The sequence below is a fragment of the Hyperolius riggenbachi genome, chromosome 5, assembly GCF_040937935.1.
Source record: "Hyperolius riggenbachi isolate aHypRig1 chromosome 5, aHypRig1.pri, whole genome shotgun sequence".
NCBI classification, from domain to species: Eukaryota; Metazoa; Chordata; class Amphibia; order Anura; family Hyperoliidae; genus Hyperolius; species Hyperolius riggenbachi.
This window is the reverse complement of record NC_090650.1, coordinates 131628580-131655694: the sequence shown is the minus strand read 5'-3', so window position 1 is coordinate 131655694 and position 27115 is coordinate 131628580. Positions and strand designations below refer to the sequence as shown.

Here is a 27115-nt window from a genome sequence, read left to right as displayed (position 1 = left end):
CAGCTTCCAAATTAGGCTTGTGTTATTTACAGTATTCTGTAGGAAAAGTTGTCAATTTAATGTCACAAGGCTTTGTGCTTTGTTTCAGGTGTTTCGCCATGGCGACAGGAGCCCCATTGCAACGTACCCAAATGACAAATATAAAGAAGACTCTTGGCCTGATGGCTTTGGACAGCTGACAGAGGTATTGTATAAATAGGCTAATATGTCTTTTGAATGTATTTTTCATTCATTTTACAGCATACTTTTCACCACTGCTTATACTGTATTGCAATTCATTTTTGAAACTATCCTTTAAAGGGAAACTGTCATCACATTATGGGCAGCACGGTGGCGTAGTGGTTAGCTCTCTCGCCTTGCAGCGCTGGGTCCCTGGTTCGAATCCCAGCCAGGGCACTATCTGCAAAGAGTTTGTATGTTCTCTCCGTGTCTGCGTGAGTTTCCTCTGGGCACTCCGGTTTCCTCCCACATTCCAAAAACATACAGATAAGTTAATTGGCTCCCCCTAAAAATTGGCCCTAGACTACAGTACTTACACTACATAATATAGACATATGGCAATGGTAGGGATTAGATTGTGAGCTCCTTTGAGGGACAGTTAGTGACAAGACAATATATATATATATATACACTGTACAGCGCTGCGTAATATGTCGGCGCTATATAAATACTAAATAATAATAATAATAATTATATACCTGAATTAGAAACACTGACTAGAAACAGCTCTGCTGAAAACTACAGCTCGATCCTTCTTCGCTGTAGTGCAGTATTGGTGTTTAGTGCAACTTATGCAAAATAGGTATATGGCACTGGTGAGGAATTACAAGCTTTTTTTGACCAGATGAATAAGATCTGGCCAAACATTCAACTTACACTTGAATTTGATACAACGAAAATTAAGGGCTAAAAATGTACTCTAATTGCCTAAGTTCAAGCTGCATAAAATTTACATGAAATTTGAATGCAAGGAGAAATCATTTGCATCTAATTGATCATTCCTACTGTGTGAAGATGTCTAGGAAAGCAAGGACCTAGTGATATGAGCAGGGCCCCCTGGAAGCAGGAGATTTGGGCGCATGAGACAAGTGGACAAAAAGGGCGCCCCATTCACTCCCATTATAAATATCGTTTAATGGGCGCCGAACAGGGAAAAAGGGCCGCCGGAGATTATTAATGTTTTACAAACGGCGCCCGGAGATTCTTAATTTTTTATAACTGTGCTTGTGATGATTTAACTTTACAAAATGAGCCCGTGACGAATAACGTTTATAAAAATGCTACACATATTTATCCTGTTTAATTAAAACATTATTTAACATTTTAACCCTTACTGTTTGTAAAACATTATTAGTCACAGAATAAAGCGATCAGTACGTAACGTAAATTGCAATATATTTTTTACAATCACTATTTGTAAAACATTTCTAAAACATTATCCACCCAAAAAAATTATTTACATTTTTTTATTTACATTTTTTATTTATTAATGTTTGTAAAACATTATTATCCATAGGAGGTCTTAGGTTCAGGCACCACCAGGGGGGTCTTAGGTTTAGGCACCACCAGGGGGGTCTTAGGTTTAGGCACCCCCAGGCAGGGCCGGGCCGAGGCATAGGCTGGAGAGACTCCAGCCTCAGGGCGCAGTGTAGGAGGGGGCGCAGAATTCATTCAGCTGTCATTCCGAATTGTGTTTGAAGCAGAAAGAAATAAGAAAAGGGGATACATAGCAGTGACTGCAAGCCAGATAACTAGATATTAAGGTGTTGGGGAGGTTGTGGGCCCTGTGGCCCTCTTAGTCTAATAGCAATCAGTGTGTGACGGCTGGGGTGGCAGGGATGGGGGGGGGGCGCACTTTGGTGTCTCAGCCTTGGGTGCTGGAGGACCTTGTCCCGACTCTGCCCCCAGGGGGGTCTTAGGTTTAGGCACCACCAGGGGAGTCTTAGGTTTAGGCACCACCAGGGGAGTCTTAGGTTTAGGCACCACCAGGGGGGTCTTAGGTTTAGGCACCACCAGGGGGGTCTTAGGTTTAGGCACCACCAGGGGGTCTAGGGGTTAGGGATAGGTACAGGGAGGGTTCTGTGTGAGAGTAGGGTTAGGCATAGTTTTAGTACAATTTTAATAATACTAATTAACAGTTATTATGAATGTACTTATATTAATATCATTGTTATAAACAATATTTTCACATTTTATTATAATAATAAACAATAAATCAAGATTATTCATAACAATATATAATTATAATGTTTAAACAAATATTACTGTTTTTTTTTAACAAACGTAATTCTAAGTTTCAGTTTAGAAACAGGGAAGATTAACGTTTTAAGAATTGCCGATTTCATACACATTATTTAATGATTTATAAATTCTTAAAACACTATTTGTAAACGAAATTCTACACAATATTTTTATACATGATAATACTGCTTATCGTTTACACCACGCGCCCTTTTTTCCCAACGCCCTTTTTTGATGTACGCGGGCCCCCTCCCCCCTTCCAGATTTGAAATGATCGCACAGCACCCGACAATTTACTTTGCTTCATTTAATGTACTCACATGGCATGCTGCAGCTCAACACAATAACACACTGGCTGACTGAATCGAGTTTGTGAGAAACAAAATGTTCCCCTCAGCCTCTCCATTCCTCCTCAGTCAGGATAGCAGTGCCACCTCCTCAAATGAAACACTGCTGCTCTCCTGGCTCCCCCTCCTCACTCACTGTCAGACTCCTCACACAGCACAACAAGCTGATTTTCCCCTTGCTCTACTTTTGCTTTTCCTCCTACTCTGACTGCATGCTGTTAGTGTAAACACAGTACAAACATGCTGCCCCTGTAATCTCTGTGCCTGATGCAAATGTTTCACCTTGCTTCAAGAGAGAACCGGTCCTGGATAAGAGCAGTGAGATAGGAATTTTGTGAAGTCCTGTTCAGGAAACAAATGATTGCTACTAGGGATGGTCAGAAATGCTGATTTCCGATCCTGCAGAAATTCCGACTTCGGCCAATGCCGATTACCGATTTCACAGATATCCGATCGTTTCCGATTTCTGAGTTCGGATTTCCAATTTCCGAGTATTTTTTTTGGAGTCATTGTTTGCATTCTCTGATCGGCCAAATACTTCCGAGTTGACTCTGCATTCTCTGATTGGTCCAATGCTTCCGAGTTCTGTGATTGGGCTAAAAATACCAAGTTGTGGTAATGCAATTTTTATACAGAAATCCGATTTCCGATCGGTTTCCGATTTCCGAGTAGTGTTTTTGTTTTTTTTTGTCATTGTTTGCATTCTCTGATTGGCCAAATACTTTCGAGTTGTTTTTGCATTCTCTGATTGGTCCATTGATTTCCAGTTCTGTGATTGGGCTAAAATTATTGAATTGCAGTAATGCAGTATTTCTGCAGAAATCCGATTTCCTAGTTCCGTTTTCTGATTTCCGAGTTCCGATTGGAAATTCAGAAATTTCAATTCCGCGAAATCCGAATGAGCATCCCTAATTGCTATAAACCATAGTAGCAGACAAAAACATGGAGGTAGAATTTATAACATTAAATTACTAAAGCTATGCTGATAAGCCACTACATTGAAACAAGTGACAGGTGCTGCTGTATCTATTGATCTCATTAAAATGGCTTCTATCAAGGGATGGGATGTAATTAGAGCAAGCCTATTATATTAACCCTCCACACTGTACTATGTTTTACCTGGCAGCGGTATTGGCATAAAAACCGGGATTGACAAAGCATTTTTATTTCATGTTCTTGTTTTTATGCTACGCCATCTTTCAGCTAAAACACAGTAGAATATGGAAGGTAAATGCTTCAAGTAATATAACATTTCATCCCCCTCACAGCACCCCTAATCCTATATTATGAAACTACCTCTGCCTGTGTCCTTGCATCCTTAAGAATGTGTCAGGTGCCTGCCATGCTAGCACAGCAAGTGGCCATGAGCAGGTGTGGTGCCGTGACCTTAGACGCAGCGTGCTTAAGTGGGCCGCGGTTGTGCGTGTGGGTCTGCAGAAGGGTGCTTGTGCAAAGTGCATGGGGGCAAGTGTGTGTGTTGTTTAAAAATGTGTTTAACATCATTCCCCTAACTAAAATGCCGCATCCTCGTGGTTGGAATCTAACTAAATTCCTGCAATCCCAGCAGCACTTCCTTTCAGCTGCAGCTCTGCCTCTCCACGCATCTATCAGTCCGGATTGCCACCTCTCCCCGCCCCTCTCAGTCTTCCTTCACTGAGAGAGAGGCGGAGAGACACACTGATAGACGTATAAGGAGGCAAAGCTGCGGCTGCTAGCTCTGCCTCACACGGAAGCGCACAGGGCAGCAAAATCCACGACCAAGAAAGTCGTGGATTTTGCGAGGGGAGTTTGGGGGAATTTAGTTAGAGTCCAGCCACGGGATGCGGCGTTTTAGTTAGAGGAATGATGTTAAACACATTTTTGAAATAAAAAGCTGAATTTTAAGAGACTTCAGAGTCTCTTTAAATGAGACAGACAACAAGCAAACCATCAATTCTTAAAAATAATGTGTTCAAAGCTGGATAAATGGAAATGCATAAAGATCTCTGTTACTTTGACAAGGGCCATATTGTGACGGCTCGACCACTGAGCATCTTCATAGCAGCAGTCCCTGTGGTGTTTTCCCAGTATGCAGTAGCTAGAACCTATCAATAGTTGCCCACTGAAGGACAACCAGTGAAGCATCAACAGGTTCATGAGTACCGAAGGCTCATTCAGGCATGGGAGGAGCAACGTTTAGCCTGTTTCGTCCAATTTTATAGTAGAGTACAGTAAAGAAACATTGCTGAAAGACATATTGCTAGCCATGAGAAGAAGGTGTCAAAACGCAGCAAATTGAAGCTTGCTGTGTATGGGGCTGCATAGATGCAAACCAGTCAGAGTGCCCCTGCTGACCTGTGTCCACTGCTAAACATGCCCTCTAAGTGCATTTATGCATCAAAATTACACCACAAAGTCATTACCAGGTCGCATTCCAATTCTTCATCTGTGGGTTGTACTTGAGAAATAAGTCTGATTCGTTAAAGCCCAACTTCTCACTTTACAGAACCTAAAGCACAGGCGTTGAACTCAAGTCCTCGAGGGCCATATCCTGTGTTTAGGAAGGACTGAGAAAGGGAGAAATGTATTCTACTTGATAAACTATACCTTTCTTATCAATTAATTTGAGCTGGGCCAAAAATGTGTAAAGACCTTGGTCCTTGAGGACTAGAGTTCCACATCCCCAACCTAATGGTCCTGCTGCTTATGCCTTGGTTTCAGATACCACAAAGCAACTTTAGAAGTCTTGTGGGGTCAGTAAGTGAAAGGGCCATAGCTTTGTTGGTGGCACAAGGAGATCTACACAATATTAGGGAGGTGATTTTAGAGTTTTGGTTGATAAGGGTAGCTTGTATTGCAACAAAAGATGGCGTGTTATTATGTTACTGTGAACAAGAACAAGTATGCAGATCAGGAGTTCATTGTGAATTCACTGGCTCCATATTTGTTGCAGATCAATGAAACAAGAACTACTCAGATAAGGCAGTCAGGAAGGCAAGCAACATTATCAAAAAATATGTCAGATCCCATTGTCCACTCAGCACAGTTTACCATACTTCACTCAGGTTTCCCTTATTATCATTTAGTTGCTGAAAATAATTGAAAGTGAACCTGTTCTCATTTCAAGTATTCAACTGAAATTCTCTGTAATTCCCCTCCACAGAACTGGATCTTTCTAGTGAAGAGCACTTCACTTCGCTTAACCTTTATAAAAATTACCACCATGTTGTTGGCTTCTGTAATTGCCTCTACTCTAAGCTCCCTGTATGTTGCATAAAAGTGTTTGGCCACCTTCCAACTCCAAGCCATAAAATAACATTCCAAATGAGAATTCTCATTGCACGCTGTTACTAAATGTTAGATTTATTTTTAAAATCTGTGTCCAATTTGTTTTTGCATGTTTTTTGCAAGTCTTAAAATTAGGTTAGTACAACCTTAGATGAACAAAAACAGATAACATAATAGACCTGTCATTTTTTATTTCACAAACACTAAGGCCCCTTTCACACTTGGGGCTTGATTCACTAAACCGTGATAACTCATAGCATGGTCACGCTAGCGTTTTTGCCCGCAATCAAGAATTTCCGAGCGCAATCGCGAATCTATTCACGATTGTGTGCGAAAACGCTAGCGCGGCCGTGCTATGAGTTATCATGGTTTAGTGAATCAAGCCCTTAATGCGTTCCGCTGTGATTGTTATACGATTGCACCGCAACGATCCTGAAAGGTTGCACCGTACAGTACGCTGCGGTGTGACCATACTGTGATGCATACTTTCCAATGAAAGTAAGCTTCGTTTCGGGTTTACCACACGCAGTTAATCTTGCGTTGCCATGACGGTACCAGCAACTCTGCGTTCAATGTGACATTGCCATAGAGCTATCACTGCAACGGGATGCAGCACTTTTATGTGACACAACAGACCACGGTAAGTGTGAAAGGACCCCAAGTCAAAATGCTGCTGGAACAGTAAGTAAACCCTATCCACTTCCACAGGAATTAAGAGGGGCAGTTGTAGCCAGGAGCTGATGATCAAATTTACGTGATTATTTGATCATCAGCAGTGGTGACCGCCTTTATAAAAGCAGAAGTTTTGACATTGTGCTGGTGTGTAGCATTCAGGTGTTAACACAATACCATAGATGAACAATCTCAGCAATGATCCTATGGTGGCATAGATTGCAACCCAATGTGGCAAACATATCAATCCCTCTCTGATCTGATTGAATCCCGCCACACACTGCACATAGATCAGTACATTTCTGCATGGAATTTATTGAACATCTATCTAACCTCAGCGTTGCACTGTCCAATTCAGTGCAACACTATAGGCCTCCAATCTACTGCAGCTCCTGCACACCTGATCAATCTATATTTTCTATCTTCAAATTTAAGATTGAGGTACGCTTCACTTTAGATTTCTGAAAGCGTGTAATAGCTTTAGAGAAGCAATTGTTTCAAAGTAACATCACATCAACAATGATAGGCAATTTTTCAGTCTCAGTCAATGAAAGACAATTTCTCAGTCTGTTCTTTTACCTCTGGAGTTGCCTTGGTTATCCGTGAAGCTGCAAACTTATCATTTAACTACACTAATGAGAATTTGGGGGATCTAGCCACAGAGTTCAAGAGATGAAAAGCGTCAGGATTTACAATATGACTTCTCTTAATCTTCTCCCCTCCTCTGTAGCCAAACAATTATCTTAGCCAAAACACTACGTCAGTGTTGGGTCCAAACAGAATGCAATAGGAAACAGTGGGAAGAGTTAATAAGGTAACAATGGTTTACAATCATAGTACCAATTTTACTTACAATAATCTAATATTATGGGGCCACTTTAATTTTAAATAACACTGAATGTCTTTCACAATAACGTATTTTCCTCTAGCTGATCATGTGAAAAACAAAAACATAATGGCTTGCTGGTTTTACTTGTGGTGCTTTCTGCCTCAGTGATTTATTGAAGCAATATAGTACAATACACAAATTGTATTATTATTATTATTATTTATTATTATTTAGTATTTAAATAGCGCTGACATATTACGCAGCGCTGTACAGTGTATATATATATATATCTTGTCACTAACTGTCCCTCAAAGGAGCTCACAATCTAATCCCTACCATTGCCATATGTCTATATTATGTAGTGTAAGTACTGTAGTCTAGGGCCAATGTTTTTTTTTTTTTTTTAGGGGGAGCCAATTAACTTATCCGTATGTTTTTGGAATGTGGGAGGAAACCGGAGTGCCCGGAGGAAACCCACGCAGACACGGAGAGAACATACAAACTCTTTGCAGATAGTGCCCTGGCTGGGATTCGAACCAGGGACCCAGCGCTGCAAGGCGAGAGAGCTAATCACTACGCCACCGTGCTGCCCCCAGTAGACAGTATTAAAATGTCAGTGTGATATTTACCAAGGAATACAATCAAACTATGATTTCAAACAGCAGTAGAACAATAATACAATTCTGGTAATCAGAATGTCCTAAATTGTGTTGTATGAAATGTTTCTACAGCTTGGAATACAGCAACACTATGAGCTGGGAAGATTCATGAGAAACAGATATTCCGGACTTCTGAATGAAACCTACAAAAGGCATGAGGTATACACATTCATTTTTTCAATTATGCCAAACTCGACTGTGAATCTTTTGTGTAAATTAGAAAATGTGTGTCCATTCAGGCACAGCACATGTTAAAAAGTGAAGTTGAGTAGAGGCAGGTAGGAGGCAGTGATGCAGTTGGTAGGGCTTGTAGGATAGGTGGATAAAGCACAAAGTGGGGTTAAGTAGGAGCCAGGAGGTAGTGGCAGTAAATGAATAGTGGTAAAGGAGGGTGTGAGGGTGGATGGAGGGCATAATTGAAGAGATTGGTGATAACAAGGCAAAAGGGGGTCAGTAAGATAGACGAGTGGCTGGGCTGGGAGCACAAACTGAAGTAAGGACACAGAGGACCGGGTGCAGCACTGTGAAGATGACAGGAGAAAGTATTGGGTGGGATAAATCGAGTGATCAGAAGTAGGTCAAGGGGGTGGAGTAGTAGGATGTGGCTAGAGCATACATTGCAAGTAAATCAATAGTGAGGACACACAGTTGAGGGGGAAACCGATAAGCAGATTGTCTGCATGATAAAAGATATGTGGTTGGAGAAAGTAGTTATTATGGGTGAGCAAGAACCTGTGACACTGTGGCTGTAGAATTAGAGGATGTAAGTTGTGGTAGAAGCAGGGACGGTGTGCTAAACCAAAAACATTTCTAGGCATTCAATCAAAATAGGTTATCCTGCACTCAGGGCTAAATGGAGTAGATGATGGCACTCCTATCTCACATCAATTAAGTGTAAGACGGCACCTCCCTGGTTAATTGCATGACATTTATTGTAATAAGATAAATAATGTCAGTGTTTCGAGATTGCATAGGGCCTCTTTTTTAAGGAGCCATGCGCATGACAATAATCTGGCAGGCTGCTTCCACCTCAGAATACATTGGGGTGCTCCATCAAACTTTTACTGGGGGATCCATGATTTGCAGTTATGCCCCATGCTAGGCATTTGAAATTCTAAGCTGTAAGAGAAAGTAGTTTTCCCGTTAAGTGGCCTCCTGTCAAAATGTCCCTAGCATGTGTATGTGTGTCTGTATGTTTACTGAGGATCCTTATCTCCTTTGGCGCATAAACTGATATAAATGCATCTAGATAGTATATACTGTAATAATATAAATACCAGAGACTATTCTGTTATCTGTTACATTAATAGTAAAAAAAATACCGTAATAGTAACTGATATAATAATTCTTTTTGTCTCATAGTTTTATGTGAGAAGCACAGACGTGGACCGAACATTAATGAGTGCCCAGGCTAATATTGGTGGTTTGTTCCAAAACACTGATAATCAATATTTACATCACAACATTACCTGGCAATTAATTCCTATACATACAATGCCGCAAGTAGAAGATTACGTAAGTGACTGCTTGGTATTATTGGAAAAATAAACAGTTTACATATACAATACAATACAATAACATTTGTAAAGCACTTTTCTCCCATAGGACTCAAAGCGCATAGCTGTGTCTCAGATTAATACAGGGTTGCAGGCTGGGTTGTGTTACAGAGGAGATAGTCAGATGTTCATGAATGCCAGACTGAAGAGGTAGGTTTTCAGTTTAGACTTAAATGCTTCCAGGGATGGAGCTGTCCTGATTAGGTGTGGCAGGGAGTTCCAAAGTGTAGGGGCAGCATGACAAAAGGCTCTGTCTCCAAAGGTTTTGAGGTGGACTCTGGGGGTGATCAAGGTGTTACGTCCTTTTGATCTAAGATTGTGGGGGGTGTGATGCAGTTGCAACAAGTCCTTCAGGTATCCAGGGCCCAGATTGTGCAAGGATTTGAATGTCAGTAAGCCAATCTTAAACAGAATTCTCCATTTTATCGGTAGCCAGTGAAGTGAGCACAGGGTTGGTGTTATGTGCCATTGGCGGGGTTGGCTCGTTAACAGCCTTGCGGCGCCATTCTGTACTAATTGCAGGCGGTGTAAGTCTTTCTTATGCAGGCCTGTGTAGAGGACGTTGCAGTAGTCTAACCTTGATGTGACGGAGGCATGAACTAGGGTTGGAAGATCCTCTGAAGGAATTAGGTGTTTAATCCTTGCAATATTCCTTAGATGAAAGGAGGAATGTTTCACAACAGCTGAGATTTGATTCCTGAAGCTTAATTTCCCATCAATCAGTACTCCCAGGCTGCACACACAGTCTGAGTTGTTCAGGTCTGAGCTCCCTATCCTTAGCGGTGTTGGTTGAGACTGGGGCTGCTTTGCTGTTGAGCCCTGGCCCTTGATAACAAGAACCTCAGTTTTGTCAGCATTAAGTTTTAGCCAATTATTATTCATCCACTCCTGAAGCTCAGCTAAGCATGCATTTATTTGTGGAGTAGGGTCTGTGACGCCAGGTTTGAATGACAAATATAGCTGGGTGTCATCAGCATAGCAATGATACGTCAGGCCATGTTTTTGTATGATTTCTCCAAGTGGCAACATGTATATGGTGAAAAGTAAAGGGGATAATATTGCGCCCTGAGGTACACTGTATTTTAGTGGAACAGGGTTGGAGAGGAAGGGCCCTAAGGCTACCGTTTGTGTTCTGCCAGCCAGGAAGGAGTTGAACCTACCGGAGAACAATGCCATCTATGCCACAGTACTCTTGTAGCCTGTTGAGCAAGATTTCATGATCGACTGTGTCAAAAGCTGCTGAGAGGTTGAGCAAAATCAGGATGGAACATTGACCCTTGTCTCTTGCAATGAGCAGATCATTGCAAATCTGGCTGAGGGCTGTTTCACAGCTGTGATATTTCCTGAAGCCAGATTGAAGAGGGTCAAGGATGTTGTTTCTGGAAAGCCTGGCTTCAAGTTGGAGGTAGACAGCCTTTTAAATAACTTTTCCTAGAAACGGGAGGTCTGAGACAGGTCTGTAGCTGTTTAGAGCATCTGGGTCTAAGGATCGTTTCTTGAGTAGTGGCCTGACGATTGCTTCTTTCAGAGTAGAGGGAAACCACCCTTCTTGTAAGGAACCGTTGACTTTTTTGTGGAATGCCGGTATAAATAGTTCAGGGCATTTCAACATGAACTTAGTGGGGCCAGGGTCCAGATCGCAGGTAGTCTAGCGAAAGTTTGAGAGGATATCCAAGATGTCTTTTTCAGTGATTACCTTAAAATCAGACCATGGTGGTAGGCTATTTTTGCACCTGTTATATGGCTCTGCATGGGTTTCTGGGGCTGTGAATTGAATGGCAGATCGTATGGAGGAGACTTTGTCTGAGAAGAAGTGGGCAAATTTCTCGCACAGTTCCTGTGAAGGTTTGATGCTGGATTTCCTGCAAGATGGATTGCAGAGACTGTCAACCGTGCGGAAGAGTTGGGCAGGTCTGTTGGCTGCATTTGCACTTTCGTGAGACAGGAATAAGGACTTCTTTTTGTTAATCATCGTTTGATATTTTTTCAGGTGAGCAATTAGGGAAAGTTTGTCATCAGGGACCTTCGTTCCAGTCTGCGTCCCTGTTTCTTTAGTTCCTTTATAGAGTTGTCAAACCAGCGAGCGTGATGTAATGGTGCGGAACATTTAATCTTAAAGGGAGCTATGGCGTCAAAAGCGGCTGAGACATTGTGGTTATATTTAAGGACCATGGATTCAAGGCCTAAGTTGTGATCTGTCAGTCCGCCTAGATTGAGGCTGTTCTGAAGGTGTTGGGGTGTCAAACCTTTCAAGGAACGATATTTTATTAGTTCTTTCACTTGGTGTTTTGTAGCCGGTGCTGTAAAGGAGAAGTGGACAGTGTGGTGGTCTGACCAAACTACTGGATCAATTTCCACATTGGATATTAGGAGTTCTGAATGGAAAATGAGGTCCAAAGTGTGTCCTTTTTTGTGGGTAGGGAGGCTGACGGCTTGAGAGAAGCCCAGTTCATTCATGGAGAGAAGTAGCTCAGTTCCTAATTGGGAAGAGTGTGTATCGACCCATGCGTTAAAGTCTCCCAGGATTATCCACCTAGGTATAGGGAACCACAGAGTTTGCAGCAATACCTTATGACAACCACCATTTATATGATCAGCTTAGTAATGATTAAAGCATAAAGGTGATTTTGTGCATTTGTTCCCGACGGAACGCATTAAAGCATCAAAATTTGGCAGCCACAACAAAATAGAACCTAATGGGAAAACACGTGTTGTGCAATTATTTTAATTTATTTAGTAATTACCGTATATAGTGCTGACATCTTTCATAGCGCTGTACAGGGTATACTGTCTTGTCACTTAACTGTCCCTCAGAGGGGCTCACAAGCTAATCCCTACCATAGTCATATGTCTATGTATGTACTGTGTATTGTATGTATCATAGTCTAGGGCCAATTTTGGTGGAAAGCCAATTAATATATCTGTATGATTTGGGGATGTGGGAGGAAACCGGAGTGCCCAGAGGAAACACACACAGACATGGGGAGAACTTACAAACTCCATGAAGATAGTGCCCTGGCTGGGATTCAAACCGGGGACCCAGCGTGCAAGGCGAGAGTGATAAACACTATGCCATATGCTAGGATACACAAGTATATAAGCGCTTTACAATAAAAATTAGTACAGATATGACCAGACAATACACCAAAAATGATTGAGGTGGAGCGCTATCAGTAATATAAGTGAAATCAGGCCCCGATCGAGTGATTACAAGGTTCATCTACCTAAGGAGTCAGCTGTGGAGACTTGCCAGAGAGGCTGAGGGGGTGGCCAATACCCCTGCTGCGCAGACGGGCCCTGTAGGCCGCACCATCTGGTGAGTCGTTATACTTTGGGGGGAGATATGTTTGTGTCTTTAACCCTGGATGCCATCTTCAAATACATCTGCATGATCAGCTGAGAATATATAAGGGGTGTCCCCATTGCATATGCCATATGCTGCCCATGCAATGAAATGTTCCCCTCCGCGTTATATCACAGCGCACGGGAAGACACACTGTACTGTGAACGGTAACATGACAGTCTATTGGCTTTCATGTTACCATGCAACGCACATAGGATAAATGAACCCTAAGGGAGGTTTGATCTGTTCCATGTGACCCAGACTAAGTTTGTCTGAGATCCCCCAGAAACCGCAAGTCTCCATGAGCTCTTATGAAGTTTCAGGATCCCTCAAGCAGGTACTCCAATACCTATGGTAACACTCAAAAACTCCACTTGGTTCACCAGACATGATTTCAACATCTATGCACACTAGAGCACAGTCAGCATCTGGACATACTGAAGCACAGGCAGCATCTGGGCATACTGGAGCACAGACAGCATCTGGGAATACTGGAGCACAGGCAGCATCTGGGCATACTGGAGCACAGGCAGCATCTGGGCATACTGGAGCACAGGCAGCATCTGGGCATACTGGAGCACAGGCAGCATCTGGGCATACTGGAGCACAGGTAGCATCTGGACATACTGGAGCACAGGCAGCATCTGGACATACTGGAGCACAGGCAGCATCTGGGCATACTGGAGCACAGGCAGCATCTGGGCATACTGGAGCACAGGCAGCATCTGGACATACTGGAGCACAGGCTGCATCTGGACATACTGGAGCACAGGCAGCATCTGGACATACTGGAGCACAGGCAGCATCTGGACATACTGAAGCACAGGCAGCATCTGGGCATACTGGAGCACAGACAGCATCTGGGCATACTGGAGCACAGGCAGCATCTGGGCATACTGGAGCACAGGCAGCATCTGGGCATACTGGAGCACAGGCAGCATCTGGGCATACTGGAGCACAGGCAGCATCTGGACATACTGGAGCACAGGCAGCATCTGGACATACTGGAACACAGGCAGCATCTGGGCATACTGGAGCACAGGCAGCATCTGGGCATACTGGAGCACAGGCAGCATCTGGACATACTGGAGCACAGGCAGCATCTGGACATACTGGAGCACAGTCAGCATCTGGGCATACTGGAGCACAGGCAGCATCTGGGCATAGTGGAGCACAGGCAGCATCTGGACATACTGGAGCACAGGCAGCATCTGGGCATACTGTAGCACAGGCAGCATCTGGACATACTGGAGCACAGGCAGCATCTGGACATACTGGAGTTTGCATTGCAGACTAGTGCACAGCTTGTTGACAGGAAGCTGAATCGCCAATTTCAGCTTTTCACACCAACAGTCAATAAAGTATTCATTAATGTGCCCAATGATTTTGATTCAGAAAACAATGCAATTTAATTTGGACTACATACTACCTACATTTAAACTTTTCAATGTTACTAAAAAAATCTGCTAGAGACATTTAGATCATTTTTTTTTCTGTCTTTGATTTCAGATGCTTTATATGCCAAGGGAGAACTGTCCCCGCTACAACCAACTTCAAAATGAAACATATGCTTCAAAGGAATTTCAACAACTTATAAGTCCTTATAAGGTAATGTTTAATCTCTTTCAACCAGTCTGTGTTCACTTCAGATAATATTTCTGTTATTGGGCTTGATTCCTCAAGCTTGGCTGCTAAAGCAGCGCAGCTTAATGAGAGGAGCGTGGGCTCAGCACACGCTATGCTGTGGTAGTGCAGTGTAGCATGCGCTGGTAACTTACGCACGCTCCTGGTAACAGCCACTCCACTCGCCCCGCCCTGAGCCCTGTTGGGTCCAGTGGCCTCATAGGATGTTATCCTGGCGCTTTGGTTGGCCCAGAAGGCTGCCTGTCACTTGACAGGCAGCCGATTGGGCCAATCAACGTGCAGGGATCATGTCTATTAAAGCCACTGGGGGGTTCAGGGCAGGAGGAGTGGAGCAGCCATCGTTTTAAGGAGCACACGTAAGTTACCAGTGCACGCTACGCTGCACTACCACAGCATAGCGTGTGCTGAGCCCGTGCTCCTCTCATTAAGCTGCGCTACTTTAGCAGCCAAGCTTGATGAATCCAGTCCAGTGTTTGTCACTTTAACCACCACTGGTTATCTGAAGTGAATACAAGGTAAAATATGCAGCACAGTAATTGAATTCCTATTATTTGCAACAGATTACACAAACAACTCATGATGACCCAGAACGACTAGGAAAGTATAGGCAGGGCTGGGCAGAGGCGAGAGAGCCTCCAGCCTAAGGGCACAGTGTAGGAGGGGTGCACAACTACTCAGCTATTATTCCCCTATTGTGTTTGAAGCAGAGATAAATAAGAAAAGGGGATACATGGCAGTGACTGCAAGCCAGATAACTAGAGATTAAGGTGTTGGGGGTCTGTGGGCTCTGGGGCACCTCTTACTCTAATAGCAATCAGTGTGTGATGGCTGAGGTGGGAGGGATGGAGGGGCACACTTTGATGTCTCAGCCTTGGGTGCTGGAGGACCTTATCCCAGCTCCCAAGTGTAGGGGACCCTGAAGTCAGGCTGACATCTAGAATTTTAATATGGGTAATAGTGCGCTCCTCCGATAGATTGTATATCACCTTCACAGGGAAGGTATAACAGATGAAATACCGAAACACAACAACCTACACAATGAAAATCAAATCAAACTATGTACTAGATCGCTCGCCCTGCTAGCGTTGTATAGCCCTTAAAATAAATGAAATTAAGTATTGATAAAGCACTCCACAAATAAGCCAAAAATAATACAAAACAGTCCATCAGAGAGTCCAACAGATTTCATCCAGCCAATAATCTCTCTTAACTCTTCATCTTCAGCACTTCCTTAAACAAAAAGATATATATATATATATATATTAGTAAAGTATTGTATTACCCCACCTTCTTATTCTTAACTATTATCCTCATCATAGTGTAGCATGTGCAATAGGTTGCGCTCACCAGAACTCCTGGCTGACCATGTGTTGATCAGCAGAAATAGCATGAGGCTCAGGCCAGTGTTATCAACTCCAAGTCCCCATCGAATTTCAATTCATGCAAAATGAACAGAATATACATAGACTATCATTCATGGAAGTGCTGTCGGTATGGAGATTCAGTGCGGGAAAACACCGCTGGCGGTGTTTTAGACTTCTGGCTGCTGATTCATAAAAAAGTATTCAGGTGCGGTAGCAATGCGGAGATTCTCCGCAGGCGGAGACACAGGAAGCAGCCGAGTTGATACATTTCTCCGTGTTCCGCTCTGCTGTAGCTGCCTGGGAGGTCTGTCTCTACATTCACTTAACATTTTTATCGCCACATCAGAGGGAGCGGTACTTCCCGACCTCACACTGCTTGCGGTGATCTTTATGGATTAACATTTTGCTACATTTTTTACAATAATCACCGCACAAGGCGGGGATTTATCACTCTGCTCGGTAGTGTCAGCTTTTCATGCGGAAAGAGGCTTTATGAATGCCGAACTTGCTAGACTTGCTAGTGTTCGGTAAAGTCAGCTGTTTTAAGCATTTCCGCATGCGGAAATGCTTTATGAATGATAGCCATAGTGTAATACTAATCCGATACACTGCTATACTGTCTGAATTACATTATATTTCACCACCGGTATTGTTAGAAAACCAGCTCCTCACCCAGTGTGCAACAACTGTCCACCAGTATGTAAATAAAGCCTCTCACCAGATCTTATGGCTGACCCCACACAGACCAGCAAATGCGCTTTGTGTCTCTTTGCTTCCCCTTACAGCTTACTTTGGAGTGTCAAATGACCTTAAAACTCAAAGAGTATCTGCATAAGGTAAAAACCTTTATTCAGTAAAAAGATTAAAAGAAATGCACTTACAATCTGTGCTTTAAAAATGTGCATATAGTCCACTTGTAGTTCGCGTTTTCCGTGCTGCCAAGCTCTTTTCCGGGCAGAGTTTAATGGACAGGATTCTGTACATGGAGCTAGCTAAAACACTAATGAGTCTGCAATGTCAACCAACAATACCATGTTACAGCAGGCCGGTAACCGTCACAGAGGGAAAAATTATCAGTCTGTTTGTTTAGAGGCTTTACCTGCCGGATCAGTGAATAATGGCGCACAGCGCCTATGCATAAAAATGGTGCAGCATTAAAAAGATACGCTTATCGCTATTTATCGTTAGTACTGCATAATAATGGCGCACAGGGAAAAAAGAAGAAAAACGGCACACACTAACGTTATTTATCAACAGTGGCACACACTAACGTTATTTATCAATAGTGCCATTCATTTGCCAAACAGCAGATGTTATTGCCCACAGTAATGTTATTTATCAATAGCGCCCTACATAAGCCAAATTGCAGACATTATTTAACTGCAAAACGGTGAATGGATTTAATGTAACACTGTCAAGGTTAGGGTTAGGCACCACTGGGGGGGTCTTAGGGTTAGGCACCACCAGGGGGGGTTTAGGGGTTAGGGATAGGTACAGAGAGGGTTCTTTGTGTTAACGCTAAACAACAATAAGGCTTTAACATTAAAGAGAACCTGTACTGAGTAAAATTATTTAAAATAAACACGAGGTAACTTCAAATAAACATTACATAGTTACCTTGCCATCAGTTCCTCTCAGAAGCTCACCATTTTCTTCTGACAATGATCCGTTCCAGTTCTGACAACATTTTGTCAGAATTAAAATATATCAGTTGCTGTCAGTTATATATCAGTTGCTGTCAGTTACAGGTGAGAGGAGAACTGATGTGTCCATGTTTCTCTATGCCTCAAGTGGGCGATGTTACAGTTTAACTGTGTGCTGACCAGAAAGCTGTTATGGTGTAATGGCCATTTTCAAAATGGAGGACAGAGAATTCCATTGATCACAGTGGACAAACAGGACACAGGAGAGGAGAAAGAGATTGAGGAGTAAACTACACGGGGGGTAAGTATGACTTGTGTATGGTTATTTTGACTTTTAATTTTCAGTACAGGTTTTCTTTAAATAACAATAAGGCTTTAACGTTAAATAGCGATAAGCGGCAAACAGATTAGCGGCAACACCGTGCGCCATTATTCACAGGCGCCATTTTCAGATGGATCCTTACCTGCGGCCTCCAATTTACTAATACGACATATTCGTGAGTAAAATACCATTTTGGTTTTAAGCAAATATTACATTGTGCACAAAACTCCACTAGAACTGTTGTCTTTTTTTATTCGTATTCTGTTAATCAGTGTATGTTTATTGGGCCACATGATACGGTTCATAGGTTTTTTTTTCTTCAAACTTACTGTTACTGTTTTTCACACAGGATTATCTGAAATCTTTACAAAACATCACTGGCTACACAGCTGAGAAATTAAATGAGCCTTTCACATGGTGGACAATTTATGATGCACTGTTGATTGAGGTAAGAGAGAAATGGAGATTGTGATATAATCAATATAATAATTATAGCACAGCATAAAAAGCTCATTCAGTTATGAACCAGATATAGCACAAGACGTCTTGCTTTTGGTTTGATTCCAACCATAAGGCTGGATTTACACTTGCACTGATTTGCGTCCCTTTTTGGCAATGGGATGCAATGAAACGCAACTCAATCCAATTCAACGCATTGAAATTGGGCTTAAAGATTACAGACAAAGGGGGCTTATTTAAATGAAAAGCAACCATTAGTGAAGAAAACTATTTATCATTCACTTTTCATCTTGGTTATACATTTTGCACAGTTTTTTTTTTCACTAATTAAAAAGTTAATTCAACTGACAAAATTCTTCTTAAAGAGAACCTGAACTGAAAATTAAAAGTCAAAATAAACATAAAGACATCATACTTAAAGTGAAACTCCAACCAAGAATTTAACTTTATTCCAACCAGTAGCTGATACCCCCTTTTACATGAGAAATCTATTCCTTTTCACAAACAGACCATCAGGGGGCACTGCATGACTGATATTGTGGTGAAACCCCTCCCACAAGAAACTCTTTGTTATGATCACGTCTGCAGCATGTACTGCTGGCTGCAGTTTTACTGAAGACGAGCAGTTTATGATGTCATTACATGCATTTGCTTGCATAGTTTGGTTTGTACTCAAACTAGTTGCTGATTCCATCTGCAGTGGCTCTGCAGCTCTGGCCAGCTCAGGATTGAATAATTACCATTCACCTGTGTAGGAATCTGCATGTGTGCTCCCATTGGATGACCTCAGTATAAAGATCTGCTTCCTGCAGGGCTCCACAGGCTATCATAGCTTCAGCATAAGCCTGTCTTGCTGCTGCTGCTCTGGCCCCAGACTGTGTTCATAGTTCTAATGTCAATTCATGTGGCCTGCACTGATCTCCTGCGTAGGAGTCAGTGAGTCCTAGTTCTGTTCTGTTTATCAGTAATTGTTTCTTTGCTAGTCTTGCATCATATATTGGTTCATCACTAATATATACGCATACTAGCGTGTTTGTTATTTTCCTTGTATTCGTACTACGTTGATACATCAGTGTCACTGATATATACGTACTCGAACTGTTTATATCCTGTGTTCAGTCAGTCAGTTCCAGCACGTTTTGGTAGGTTGCGCGTATCGTGATCACCCGTGCTTAGCTAGTTAGTCCTGTTCCTGTTGTCTTGCGTGGATTGCGCTCGCTTCTGCGTAGAAGTAGCGGGTCCTTCCTAGTCCTGCTCCAGTTCTTAGTTAGTGTTCCTTTCTTATGTCATATATCGGTTTATCGCAGATAATTCTTAGTTAGTGTTCCTTTCTTATGTCATATATCGGTTTATCGCGGATATATACATATGTCAGTTAGTCGTTTGTAGTTCATTGATAGCTGTAATCGTAATACGCTAGGAAATCATACCTATTGTATATTTGTGTGTATTACGTCTGCCTTCTTTGACTCTATTTCCCAACTATTCTGTCCTGTCCTTGTGAGGCACGCCACCGCTGCAATCGCATTGGCTGCCTCATTCCAGTCTGTCTTGTTATGGATGCTTGCTGTCACTTAAGCAGTGACTAGTTTAGCAAGCGTTCATTCTGTTACCTGTCCTGATCTTCTGAGTTCTGGTTTATGCGCTCAGCACTACCTTGCGCTGAGCCACTATAGTGGAAGGATTGTTTGTGGCTGTTCAGATCTACGCCTGCTCTGTGCACCACATCTCCTGTTGGAGTCAGTCCTCTCTTCCACTATACTGGGGATATCCTGGTTCCTTGTGCTAGCGTGTGTACCTCCTTCACGTCAGGATATACACTACGTGCTGACTGTGGAGAATATACCACCAAGCGTAACACTCTTCAGTACTTACTCCTGGCAGTTTCCTGTCTGGGAACCTTGCTGCATTGTGGGAAATAGCTGTTTGCAGCTGCTTCCAACTGCCGAAAAACCATGCAGCAGCTACATCACCTGCCAACAGTAAAAATGTCACTGTAACGATCGGTATCAGCACTCAGAGAGAATATGATTATTGGAGATCTGCAGTATCGCCAAGAATACAGATATATAACCGATTATTAGCGATCTGCAGAATCACCGATAATACGGATATATCGCTAACCTCTGAACACCCAGCAAAAGGAACACAAGAAATACAGTAATATCACAAAAGTGTGGAAATATCCACCTCACTGCAATTCCTCAGAGGTGTGGTTACCTCTGAATGGGAACCCCGTGAGTGAGATCCTCTAACCAGGCAGAGTGAGGAATCTCGACCCCTAGCAGTAATCGTCTGCTTGGGGCAGGCGTCTCGGAGAGGCAAGCCTCAGAGAAAACCCTCCAGTGGGAGACGTTCCACTGAAGGGAGGAAGGTCAGACAGGCAAGGGTTCGGCAACAGAGAAGACGGCAGCAGTACAGGAACGGAAAGCAGAAGAGTAATCGGTAATCAGGCAGAGGTCGGCAACAAGAATCAGATAGGCAGAGGTACAATAGCGTAGAGAGAGAGAGTAGTCAAGGATAGCCGGAGTCAAAACACAGATACAATATCAAATACAATCCTAACTAAGGTGTGAAATCCTTAGTATCAACACCAGGGCACTGAGCTAAGGTCTGAGCGCTAACACAAGAGTATTCACGACAGCAGACAAGGAGCAACTGAAGCCCAGCTCCTTATATGTTGAGAGTTCCTCAGCTAATCTGCCCAGAAGTTCAATCAATCAGGGACTCTCCTGATGTCAGCTGACAGGAGAGTCAGCTGACCCTCCTACGTAGGAGGTAAGAGTCCTGCCTCCTTACGCGCGCGCGTGTGACCCTCTGCCTCAGAACATCCGAGAGGCCAGGCCCCGAGTCCACGCGCGCCCGCGTCCCAAAATCCGCTGGCCGCATTGTGGGACCCGCCGCCGTGTTGCTAGTGGCAGCGGCGCCCGCCCTGCTCTGTGCCGGCGGTTCCGTGAGCTGAACGGAAACCGCCGGCTGGGATGCGGAAGCCGCCACCACGCTGCCCTGCGCGGCGGCGGCTCCGCTATTGTTTACAGTCACCATGTAATAAATGTCAGAATGTAAATCAGGGATTTAAAAGATTTTACAATGGGCAAACACTGACTAAATCATTTATACATAATTATTGTAAAAAATGAAGCACTTTTTTTATTACATTGTTTTCACTGGAGTTCCTCTTTAACTCCTGTGTAGTCTAGTCATCAATCTATTTATCCACTCCTGCGTCTTGTTTGTCCACTGTGATCGATGGAATTCTCTGTCCTCCATTTCGAAAATGGCCATCACCCCACAACAGCTTCCTGGTCAGCACACTGTTAAACTGTCTTATTGCCCTCTTGAGCCATAGGGAAGCATGGACATTACCTTGCACATTCAGTTGTAACTGACAGCAGCTGATATATAACTGACAGCAACTGGTATATTTCAGTTCTGACAAAATATTGTCAGAACTGGAAGGGATCACTTAAAGAAGAAAATGGTGAGCTTCTGAGAGGAACTGACGGTGAGGTAAGTATGTACTGTAATATTTAATTGCAGCTACATCATGTGTTTATTTTAAATAATTTTACTCAGCTCAGGTTCCATTGAAGGCAGTGTTCACAGTGGGGCATTGCATTGTGTTCCCTGTATAACAGGAAAGCAAAACAATGGAAATAAAAATTCACACCACACATTTCGGCCATGTTGCATTGCATACAGTGAAGCATACAGTCACTGAAAAGTTGGCTTTACTGTGTTAATACTATAATCACAATAAAATTGGGTAATTCTGTTATACCCCTGCAATTTACAAACAACACAATTCTGAAAAGATGTTTTTTTTTTCCTGAACAATTACTACAATTTTCTGTTATGCTAAACATACACGGTTCGAGAATGTCCTTATCAATCGAGCCGCTGATGGCTCGATTGATAATATCCGACAGGTCCGATGACCTGCCGGATAGATTCCCAGCTTGATCCCCGCGGGCGGACAATAGCGAGGAATCGAGCGGCTGATAAGGAGCGCCGGCGGAGACAAGCGGGGATCGATCCGCGCGCACGCATGGACGAGCGAGGACGCGCCGGCATCGAGCCGCTGGTTCGATACCAGCGCATAAACTTATCGTGTATGCCCAGCATTAGATTTACCTGCCAGATAGATAAAGTTCAACATGTTGTATATATCTTACCATCTATCTGCCCAGCAATTAGGCATTGTTCTACTCAGCAGGAGATAAACAGAAGACAATGCACCAGAGATAATGACCATTCTCTACAGAAAATAATCTAATTATGCAGAAAATATTCTAACAGAAAATCTAACAGAAAAATCTAACAGAATAATCTAACAGAAAATTGTATGGTGTTGTAACGATCGGTGTAACACAGAGAGGATCTGATTATCGGGGATCTGCAGTATCACCGAAAATACAGATATATAGCCGATTATTGATGATCTGCAGTATCACCGATAATCAGATATATTACTAACCTCTGGACACCTGAGTAATATGAGTGTTTTGGTGCAACAGTAATACTTTGAGGAGAGCACCCGTATAGAGGGTGCTAGGCAGTATGAGATACTGCTCAGAGAACAGGTTCCTTCCAATGGTCTGATGCTCCCCAAGGGGCGGAGCCAGGCTGAGAGTGGGAAGGACCAGAGAGTGAGTGACACCAATGGTGAAGTGTCACTGACAGGTCTGTGAACTATCTCCAAACAGGGGAGATAGTTCTCGAGGTCGAACAGGCCAGGTCGGCAACAGACAAACAGCTCAGGTACAGAGACAGGAGACAGAGACGGAATCTTAAGACAAGCAGGGTTCAGCAACAGAGTATCAGATATAACGAAGTACCAAATCAGAGATCAAGAGAGTGGTCAGGAAAGCAGAAAGTCATAACAGATAATAACAATGCCTAGTCTTAGGTGTGAGCTCCGTAATCATCACCACCCTGGAACTAGTCTGATATATAACAGAATGGTAATACAGTTCCCTAGTGTTGGGTGTGAGTTCCTTGATCATCAACACCCTGGAACTAGTCTGAAGTAATAACAGAATGGTAATACAGTTCCCTAGTCTTGGGTGTGAGTTCCTTGATCATCAACACCCTGGAACTAGTCTGAAGTAATAACAGATAATATCACAGATACTGACAAGGTCTGAGTGCTACCACGTAGTGATCGCAATGCCAGACACCAGAGAAATGACCAGCACCCAGTATATATACACCAGCGCTCTCCTGCGCCTCCCCTAAGTGCTGGACCAATAAAACCTGGTAGAATTGTCAGCTGACCGGCTGGATCAGCTGACACCCTTCTGACTGTCATAAAGGCTCTGCCTCTCAGCGTGCGCGCGCGTCCTTCTGAACCTGTGTGGAATATCAGTCCCAGCCACACCAGACATGTGTTGTAATGTATCTGCTGGCTTGAACGCGGGGCCAGCCGCACCGCTGTCAGAGCATGCGGCGGTTTCCCCGCGTTCAGCCTTACTGCTAGTGGTAGGCCCATGCGTGCAAACCGCCGCGTCGGACGCGGAATCCGCCGCCTTGTTCACTGGGCATACGGCGGCTTCTCCGCGCTCCGTCAGGCTGGTGGATGCAGGCCCATGTGCGCAAGCTGCCATGTTGGATGCGGAATTAGCCGCCTTACTCTGAGTACTGGCAACGGCTTTTCCGCGTTTTCTCACAGGTGTATTCCCAGCATAATAAAGCTCACAAACTTGGTCACTGAGTGACTGTGTGTTAAGAACAGACCTCAAAGCTCACAAAATTGGACATTGGGCATCTCACTAATATTATAAATGCGAAAGTTTGGATGTTTGTTACTTAATCAGGCAACAACGGCTAAATGGATTTGAAAGAAATTTGGCACACACATAGTACATTACCTGGAATAACATATAGGATACTTTTTATCCCCATAACCAAAAAGTGGGCGGAGAAAAATACAAATTTCACTGGGAAAATGTACACTGCAGCCATTCTTACACTGTTAATAGTAGGGTTCTCAAACTGTGCACAGTTGATCACTAGGTGACTGGGATTAATATTCAGGAAAGTGGGTGGAGCCAAAAAAGCCAATCAAAATGCACCTATTGATTTTCAAGGGGAATATTTTATTGCTGCCATTCTTGCACTGTTAATGGCACAAGCCTCAAACCTGTTACAGTTGGTCAATGGCTGACTGGGGTTCAAATTCATAAAAGGGTGTGGAGCCGCAAACAGCCAATCAGATTTGCTTAATTTCAATGCAAATTATTGCTGCCAAAAACCTCAAAGCTCACAAACTAGGTCATTGAGTAATTGTGTGTTAGGGTTAGAAAAAATTGGCAGAGCCAACACTAGCCAAATACATACCTGGGAAATGCCAGACCCATGAGCTAGTATATTTATTTATTTATTGTATTTATAAAGCGCCAACCTATTACGCAGCGCTGGATATTAGTTTAGGTTACAGACAATATTTAGGGGTGACATACAGCAATATGACAATACTGGAATACAAGAAAAACCAGATCACACAGCACAGTAGGAGTACAAGGTAATGCTTAGTCAGTCACTGGATGGAGCATGGAGATTAGACAAGTTAGGTTCACTCAAATGCATACCATGGGTGCACAGTAATGGAGGTGCATGATCAGGTAGGACACAAAACAATCTAGAGGGAGAGGTAGGGACACGAAAGGTAGTATATATATATATATATATATATATATATATATATATATATATATATATATATATATACCACCATTTGCTATAAGTTCTTTCTCTGTCATTCTATCTAGGGCATTCACAATTACACTCTGCCTGACTGGGCAACCCAGAATGTCCTGGAGAAACTCCTTCGACTGTCTGAAATCTCCCTGGCTTCTCTGTATGGAATAGACAACCAACAGGAGAAAAGCAGATTGATGGCAGGTAAATGATGCTGCTAATTGCACAATGGCTGGGTTAGTTATAGGTAGAGATGGTATTGAAATGGTAATTTCATGCATATTGTATGCAACTTGAATTTGGACAATCAAATTAACTTCCTGTTGATTTTGATTAACCACAAAGAGTTAAGCTTTGAACTCAGCTAGAGGGAGCTTAGCTTTAAAGAGACACTGAAGCGGAAAAAAAATTATGATATTATGATTTGTATGTGTAGTACAGCTAAGAAATAAAACATTAAGATCAGACACATCAGTCTAATTGTTTTTAGTACAGGAAGAGTTAAGAAACTCCAGTTGTTATCTCTATGCAAAAAAGCCATTAAGCTCTATGACTTTCAAAGTCGTGGAGAGGGCTGTTATCTGACTCTTATTATCTCAACTGTTTTCTTTTCCTCTGCCAGAGGAGAGGTCATTAGTTCACAGACTGCTCTGAAAGACTCATTTTGAATGCTGAGTGTTGTGTAATCTGCACATATTAGAGAATGATGCAATGTTAGAAAAAACACTATATACCTGAAAATAAAAATATGAGAATATTTTCTTTGCTGCTAATCTTCTAGTAATTATTCATAGTACACAACCAATTCATTATATCATATTTTTTTTTCGCTTCAGTGTCTCTTTAAGCACTTACCCTTTCCTCCTGAAGTCACTCCATCGTGCCGTCATTCCTCATTGGATATAGCTGAGTTATGAGTTTGTAAATCACTCACATCCTGCAGTGTCAACCTAAAGTCTGTAGGGAGAAACTGAAAGTGTTCGAGGAGAAATCAGTTAGTCTGGTCAGGAGAACACGCTGGACAGGTGCAGCTTTGTGTACCGAATTAATGTAAAAACACACGGGTAGATCAGCCATCAAACCAGGTGAAATTATTTCAACAGCAGCAGCCTGAATTCTGAGATGTCCTTTTGAGCGTGCACGCTTTTTCCTTATGTTTTAACCCTTAGTAATTACATAAGAACCAACCTGTACATATGGTCTTTATTCCAAAATTACATTTTTTTCTGTGAAGAAGCTTTGTTTTGTACATGAACCAGCTGTCAGCTGTTTGTGGTTGTCACCCACCAGTCGGGCACCCCTAGCTCTTGTACTGTTTGATGTCCATGGAATCGTCATTTTGGAATAAAGACCATATAGAGAGAGGTCAGTGCTCCATCTACCTTTCTCACACGTCCTGTGCCCAGGGTTGTATTTAGAGTTTGGGTTGCCCAAGCCACCTCACACCTATGACGCTGAACACCTCCCCCCGCCCCAAAAGGACATTGATGGGGCGCGTTAATGTCAAAAATGGGCGTGGCCAAACAATGCAGTGGGTGTGCCCAAAACATGCAGTGGCCATGGTCAATTAAAATTTCCTGGTAAGAGTGCAACCCAAAGTCAGTGGGCCTGTGTTTCCTCCCCAGATATGAGTAAACTGACCCTTAAACAAGCAAGAAATTTCCGCACCATAAAAGCACGTTATGTTGAAGAGAAGAGTTCCGCTGCACCGATCTCAGGATAGAAGTCCAATTTTTATTGAAACATTTGTGGACAAACAGCGGTACAGCTCAAGCGCACCGGAGCAAACGTATGGCTCCTTAGTCATAGCTCATAAAAACACGTTAGCCAGTGTTCTCTCCCACAAAATGATGGTAGGCATCAGATTATGAGCTCCTCTCCTCTGAAGACAACCAGTGACATGACTATGTACTCTGTAAAGTACTGCAGAAGATGTCAGTGTTATATAAATACATAATAATATAGTAGAACATTAGACTCTAGCAGGATTAGATTGTGAGCTCCTCTGAGGACAGCAGTAACATGACTATCCACTCTGTAAAGTGTTGTAGAAGATGTCAGTGCTATGTA

General features: G+C 42.9%; 1 protein-coding gene across 1 annotated transcript in view; it reads left to right on the top strand.

The window, feature by feature from the left end:
• Positions 1–27115, top strand: part of ACP3 (acid phosphatase 3) — a 94863-nt gene that overhangs the window by 23356 nt on the left and 44392 nt on the right. Inside the window, exons 2-7 of the mRNA XM_068236265.1 lie at positions 89–184; positions 8088–8174; positions 9378–9530; positions 14424–14522; positions 18237–18335; positions 25117–25249. Coding sequence (XP_068092366.1) covers positions 89–184; positions 8088–8174; positions 9378–9530; positions 14424–14522; positions 18237–18335; positions 25117–25249 — 667 coding nt within the window. The remainder of the gene's footprint in view (positions 1–88; positions 185–8087; positions 8175–9377; positions 9531–14423; positions 14523–18236; positions 18336–25116; positions 25250–27115) is intronic.